General features: G+C 34.1%; 1 protein-coding gene across 1 annotated transcript; it reads left to right on the top strand.

The window, feature by feature from the left end:
* The first annotated feature begins 3,375 nt into the window (after positions 1 to 3,375).
* On the top strand, positions 3,376 to 4,947 carry LOC140836075 (alkane hydroxylase MAH1-like). The gene has a single exon (XM_073201486.1). The coding sequence runs from the start codon at positions 3,407 to 3,409 to the stop codon at positions 4,937 to 4,939; it is 1,533 nt and encodes a 510-aa protein (XP_073057587.1). The 5' UTR covers positions 3,376 to 3,406; the 3' UTR covers positions 4,940 to 4,947.
* The last annotated feature ends 2,769 nt before the right edge of the window (positions 4,948 to 7,716 follow it).

The raw sequence follows: 7,716 nt of genomic DNA, 5'->3' as shown, positions 1-7,716 counted from the left end.
TATATACTCTCACCGTTTATTCATAAATTTCAATGCTTCAAACATATAGATTTTGAAATCAACTTTAAACACATATATTACATGTTGGTCGGTTTTAAATCAGATATCACGAGTTAAAACAGAAAGTCCACTTACAGTAATTTGCTAAAATAATTTCGGTTGATACTTGGAAAAGGTCTATTTTTTCACTATTGTACTGCTGCTTCAATTTTTGCATTTCCTGAATTTTTTCTGCTGAATAATGACTAGCTGCTGAATTTAGTAGCTGATGAAATTGTTAGTTCTGCTGAATTTCGGGTTCTCACAGCTGCGAGATGGGGTGGCAGTGCCAGTCTGTAGGCCAATATATCTACTCTATCTAAGATTTCAAAGATCCGATTCCCTCAGACTCAGCTTCCCACTTCGTACGAACCTAATTACACCCTTGATCGGCATTACCTTATGAAACATGTGACCCCCAACTGTAAACTTCAAATCTGTATGATGCTTATCTGCATAACTATTTTTTAGCTCTGAGCCTCCTCATCATGTCTTGAATTTTGTTCACTGTCTCTATTGTATGTCTAACAATTTCCAGTCCCAAATGAGCTCGTTCACTCACATCATCCCAATGAATTAGTTATCTATACTTCCGCCCATATAAGGCTTCATAAAGAGTCATCTCTATCTAATATTTGGACATAAATAACAAATTTTAAGTTGTATAATTAAATATCATGGTCATTAAGTATTGAGAATAAATCTGGCAAACAACATGTCTTTCTTTGGATCGACATATTGCATACATGGATAACTACAATATCATCACATATTTAATATCACATTTTGTTTTACAATTTAGCCAAAAAGTTATCTTAATTTGAGCCGAATATTTTTCTCATAAATTAACACAATTTAGACTATAGAATTGATGTGTCTACAATCTTGATAGGGGCCGATTAGTTTCTACAAACATATAAACAACTTTTAAAAAATTATTGTATTTACAATCTGACCAAACCTTCTTTTAAGTGGATTATTTTCGCGTAGATTTAAACACGCTCATCGGCCGATAGACATCGGTCAAAGTCCCCATCGCCACTTAAACTACCGCCATCACACCCTGACCATTACCCTACGAAAATCTTCCTTTTTCAATGATACATCTAAACGCGAAAAAGCAATTTCATGTCAAAAAACCAGCCATACGAATGTCGATCCCCGCCATCATAACATGGGCTTAATCTTGGTTGGCATCTAACGTCAAGCCCATGATCTAATTGACCGGAAAACAAACAAAATCGACTTACGACCAGAGGAAATTGTGCAACAACACGATCATGATTTAAGCTTTTTTGCGGCGGTTTCCAACGTACGGAGGCTTTGAGGTTGTCGTCTCGACGGGATGGTTCGGAAAGTATCTCCAATTGCGGCAGATGAAATCCTTATCGACCAATTGTTTAATAATTTCAAAACTATGGTTTTCAATTCAAAATTGGTATTCATTTGATTGGGATTTTGAATTGCAAAATTATTTTCAGTTTGCTTTTTGATACCGATTTGAAGTATTCCAAAACAAAATAAATATTTCAAAATTTATAACCTTCAAATATTACTATATATCAATAATCATATTTTTGATAATCATATATGAACATGACCTTAATACCACTTATTAGGAATTTAACAAATCACGTTATTCAACCAAATAGCACAACAAATAAGGAATTCATGTCGAATTAAAAATAAATAAATAAATAAATAACAGTAATCACATACCTTACTTCCTTGATTGATCCAGCGTGAAATTTATGGATTTTCTAAGACAACATAGAATCGACCAATTCCTTATTCTTATCTTACATGAGAGCATGAGAGATGTCTAAAATATGTATTGTATATAGGCAAAAACTTGTGTGAGACGGCCTAACGGATCGTATTTTGTGAGACAGATCTCTTATTTGGGTCATCGGTAAGATTGAGAGACATATTTTTTATTTTGTGAGACGTATATTTTATTTGGGTCATCGGAATGAGAGATGTCTAAAATATGTATTGTATATAGGCAACATAGAATTACTTTTTATGCTAAAAGTATACTTTTTATTGTGAATATCGGTAGGGCTGACCAGTCTCATATATAAAGATTCGTAAGACCGTCTCGCAAGCTAAAAGACCTTATTAGAAAACAGATACATGTACAATTATTTAATTATGTAAACCTACACAATATTTCCAACAATTAATTCAATTGTGTAGTTAATGTTCACCAAAACAACATGATTTCACGTCCAACGCACTAGTATTTTCTTAGTTTATTGAAATACGCTGAATAAAAAATTTGAGAAAAGCTTACGTTAAAAAGGTTCGAAGAATGAAGTCAATTTTTTGGTAAATATATAGAGACGAAAGGATGATGCAATAATTCAGAGTCACGAGACTTTTGCCACAATTCCCAATTATATGACGCATCCATCTTTTAACTTCTTATCGAGAAAATACAAGCTTTTCAACTATGTAATTTAATTATCTTGTTAAAATTAAGGGAGCATGCAAATGCAAACTACTCTAAGAATACAACATTTGATACCAATTTTACGAGCCCGTCGATGAAGCTAGTATGCACTAGGAAAAAGTATGTATGTATGTAACTTATAATATATATATATATATATATATATATATATACACGCCACGTACGTGCATGGGCATACTCGTCGGCAAAGGCTTCATCTCTCTTACTAAAGCAACGTTAAAGGTGGGTAGGTTTTACGAATGCGTACAAATTTGAATGCAAGTCGGAATTTTCTCACCAGTCACCTACCACCAAAAAACCATTAGGATTATAAGGCCAAGAACTACCGGCTGAAAGCTAGTTTGGTGGTTGTTGCCGATCGAATATCGTATTCGATGCCAATTTCCAGTCATAAACCTAAACACATTTGCGATCTAATTGTGCGAGGAGGTCACAATTTGACCCCTCAGCTTTAAAAAAAACTAGGCCATTTCAGGTTAGATATATCGATAAATTTAAGGGAGTGATCAACTTGGCATGATAATATCAAAATTCACATGTTTGAAAGAATTGCATATATTAGTTCATAGATATATTATAGTTAAATTATAAAATAAAAAATAATGTTATTGCTTATCTAGTATACGAATTATACTTCTATGAAAAATTTATTATGTGCTATGCATGTATAATTATTATCTAGATGATTTAACTAGCTCCGAGCTATGATTATCTATAAGAAATCCAAGGCTTAAATGAACTAATCATTTTCCAGATATAATGAAATTTTTTTCATTAAAATAAAACCGTTGGCGTGGGTCGAGTTGAATATATACGTGATACTCGATACCTCAGCTTTGTATGAAGCTAGTTACATTACATACGTTCAACTTCCTAGAGAGAGCCGAAAGAATGCATCTGGAAATTCTCTTGGCTTTTCTATGGTTTCTTGGTTTGTGGGCATGGCGGAATTACAAGACTTTGGCCTGGAATTGGCCACTGTTTGGAATGTTACCGTCTCTTCTTCTTAACATTGGGCATATTCACGAAATTTGCACTGAGATCCTTGGAAAATCAAGGCGAATGACTTTTCGTTTCAAAGGGCCCTGGTTTGCGAGCATGGAGATGCTTGGAACTGTGGATCCAGCCAATGTGCACTATATCATGAGCGCAAGCTTTCAGAATTTCCCGAAAGGCCCGAAATTCAAAGAAATATTTGATGTTTTAGGAGAAGGGATTTTCAATTCCGATTCAGATTCCTGGAAGTATCAGCGGAAAATCGCGAGAGCCCTGATTAGTCACCGGCGGTTCTATAAATATTTGGTGAAGATAAGCATAGAAAAGGTGGAAAGAGGGCTGATTCCGGTTCTTGAGATGGTGTCTGGGGAAAATAAAGTGGTAGATTTGCAAGATTTGTTCCAGAGATTTACTTTCGACACTACTTGTGCTTTGGTAACAGGATACGATCCAGGGTGCTTATCTTTGGATTTGCCCGATGTCCCGTTTTCTAAAGCAATGGACGAAGCAGAAGAAGCAATTTTTCTTCGCCATGTTTTACCTGAATGGTTGTGGAAACTGCAGAGATGGCTCGGCATTGGATCGGAGAAGAAAATGAGTCGAGCTTGGAGCGTCTTGGACAGCGTCATAGGCAAGTACATAGCCATGAAACACGAAGAAATCATAAAAGGAGGGCATTCGGAGGAGGACGAGAATGATGCAGATCGTGCAGATTTATTGACATTTTATATAAATGGAGTCGACGAAACTCGAAACCAAGACTTCAAATGTGATGATAAGTTCTTGAGGGATACCATATTGAATTTAATGATCGCGGGGCGTGACACCACGAGCTCCGCTCTGACGTGGTTTATGTGGCTTGTTTCAACACATCCAAAAGTGGAAGATAGAATTAGGAATGAACTAAGTTCGATTATTTCACCCCCAGAAGAAGGCGAAAAACGGCGAGATTTCAAGGTTGAAGAAATAAACAAATTGGTTTACATGCATGGAGCATTATGTGAAGCCCTAAGGCTATATCCACCGGTTCCATTCCAACACAAGGAGCCTCTGCAGAAAGATATCCTTCCAAGTGGGCATTATGTGCATCCAAAGATGAAAGTTCTTTTTTCTTTGTATGCAATGGGGAGGATGGAATCCATATGGGGCAAAGATTGCCTCGAATTCAAGCCCGAGAGATGGATCACAGAACGTGGAACTATCAAGCACGAGCCATCTTACAAGTTCTTGGCTTTCAATGCCGGTCCGAGGACTTGTATAGGAAAAGAGGTCGCTTTCACTCAAATGAAGGCCGTGGCTGCTACCGTGATACATAATTATGAGGTTCGGGTGGCGAAGGGACACAACGTGTCTCCTAATTGCTCTATCATTCTCTACATGAGGGATGGATTGAAGGTTAGGGTTTGCAAAAGAAGGTCTAGTATGTAATAATTATGGGAAGTGCTTGTTATGCATGCACAGGGATATTGGAATTTCAAAACTAACGTTGTTAATTCTTGTTTTTTAATATTTCTTCTCTTGGTAAGTTTGTTTTCGATCTCTAAGGAAAAAATAAAGCAAGAACCATAACTTCTGTTTTGCTCGATTAGAACCACTTTGTTAACTGACCAAGTACCAAACAAAATTTCACATAGCCAAGATCACAATTAACAAGTATAGCTGATGTAACAGTTAATTCGCGCATCGATTTTTGAGAGATGTTAGACGTGTGTAGTATTATATAAGTACTCTCGATGAAAAAAGACTAAAATTGTCAGAAATCGAAGACAAAACTAACACTGAAATTTAATAATATATAAGATCAAAATTGAAAAAAGACAAATATAAAATCAATTTTTCCTTATTTATTTCATTGCTAGCTATTATTGTTATTAATTTGACACAAAATACTAGCAGCATTTTGTGCCTTGATTTCGGAAAAGTTGTTTCAGATGTAGGATGATGTTATTGACAAGATTGAAATTAAAGAGTTCTCACTATTTTCCCTTGGGTAAATAACTTTCGTTTCCACTAACTTGTCCCATTTGAATGAGACCCTGAGTATTCAAAGTTTAGTTTTGGTTTAATAATTTTGATTATTTAATTATTATTAATTTGTCATATTTTATCACATGACACCAAAAAATACTAACGTATTAATACTGAAAAATGGTTATGTGTTAATAAGAATTGGTGACTTGGCACTGTAAATTTCTAACTTGTCAAGCATCACGTTAGTAATCAGGCCAAAATAGTTGAAAGTTAAACATTAGTATACCAAGACCAAATTTTTACGAGTTACTGAACTAAAACTGAAAATATGACAAGTTAATGCAGAAAATAGTTATTGTAAAGTATTTTCCAAGTTTAATATTTGTTAGGAATGTGACACCAATACTCATCTATTGATCGCCATTTTCAGTCTCAAACTTGCACAAACTTTCTTTACCCAAAAAGAAATGGAAAACGGAACATTATAACATAACACGTGAGATGAAATTTGGGACTTTGGGAAGAAGAGAACGGTAAATTAGGATTCATCTGTTATCTATTTTTTTTTATGTAAAATTTCTACGACTAAAAAAATTAAAAAATTGAGGGGGTGCCCACCCCCAATTTATTCTATTTTATCATATTATTATAAATAGGAGATGAAACTGCACACGCGTTGTATGTATATCATAATACACAAATATTATGTATGACATGAACATAATATATGTATATTTTAAAATTAATTTGATAGAAATGATGTTTAATATTAAAGAGCAGATATCCCAAAACATTATATTTTTTCCACATATTGTTTGACATTATATCAGAATCAAAGTATTAATTTCATTTCATATTAGTGAAAAAGAGGTGTTCGTTTATATAATTAATTAAATACATTGCATTAAATGATATTTTAAGCAAGTCCAAAATTATACTATGAGCTCAAGCGATTATTTTAGGGTGTTGAGCTATTATAATATATAATAATAATAATAATATAGTAAAGATTAATAATAATAATTAATACTTAATAAAAAAAATTGTGTGGGAAGTAAGTTTACCAAATTAAATACACTAGGCAAGCTCGTCCTGTAAAATGCTCACTTGAGCCCTCAAAAAAGCAAGCTCGGTTGCGTTTGATGGGGTGATTAGGTGGGTTTATTTTTTTTAACCCACCTAATCACATGTTTGGTACGTTTTTTATTTAACCAAGTCAATCCCTTATATGAATGATTATGTTATATTAGGTGTGATAAAATAATCACTCCTCGCTTCCAAGGATTATTTATCTCACTCTTAATACATCATATTTTTCCAATTTTACCCTTCTCCTAAATCCAAACTCACCACCAACGACCAACGGACGACCAACCCCGCCGCTGGCCGACCGCGGTCGACCGCCGCCGACGCTGCCGCCGACCACCCCTCCTCCTGTCGACCGATAGGCGGACCGCCATCGCCGCCACAAAACTGGAAGGGTAATTTTGTCAATTCATCACAAGATTATTATTTATCTCATTCTTAACCATCATATCAAATATAATATTATTTTATCATTATCTAGTTCAATCATTCTTTTTATCATTTTTCTCTTCATCATTTTCTTATTTTATCCTCCAACCAAAAGTAGGTAAGTCGTTTTAATTATTGCTCTCCCTTAACATTGAAATTAACGATATTTGCATTTTATATATACTAGCGTCGTGGAATTCAACGTCCATGAAATCTTTGACCTAGATTATCACTTTCCCAAAAAACCATCAGTTGTGTTCTTTTCCAACCGTTACAAAACAACGTTATTCCCCCTTCGGAAATTGAATCTCTGAAGAATTTTGCTCGAGTGATTTCTTCGTTCCTCTACCTTATTTCTTCTTCCTCAAGCCTTATATATACTATATTATTAAGTATGATACCGTTAGAGTAAATACCTTATAAAACACCAAAATATTTAATTTTTTTAATTACTGACCTACTAAAAACCTCATAAGTTATTCTATATTTTACATAAAAAAAATCTAAACAAAACTTTTCTTTTAAATCGAACAACTCTTTTAAATTGAAAATAATTTCATGTTAATCGTTCAGTATTATTTGATCAAATTAATAATAATAATAACACATACAACACGTGTGCATATTTTATAACATGTATAAAAAATATGGAAGGAAGGCATGGTAAACAAATTCAAACTATAGCTACAAAACAAAAGTTCCCTAATGCTTGGGTTGGG

The sequence above is a fragment of the Primulina eburnea genome, chromosome 7 (assembly GCF_022965805.1).
Source record: "Primulina eburnea isolate SZY01 chromosome 7, ASM2296580v1, whole genome shotgun sequence".
Classification (NCBI taxonomy): Eukaryota; Viridiplantae; Streptophyta; class Magnoliopsida; order Lamiales; family Gesneriaceae; genus Primulina; species Primulina eburnea.
The sequence above is the reverse complement of the archived record's forward strand: the minus strand, read 5'-3'. Positions and strand labels throughout refer to the sequence as shown.

Coding starts and splice junctions, on each gene's coding strand:
- LOC140836075 (XM_073201486.1), top strand. CDS start 3,407: ATGCATCTGGAAATTCTCTTGGCTTTTCTATGGTTTCTTGGTTTGTGG.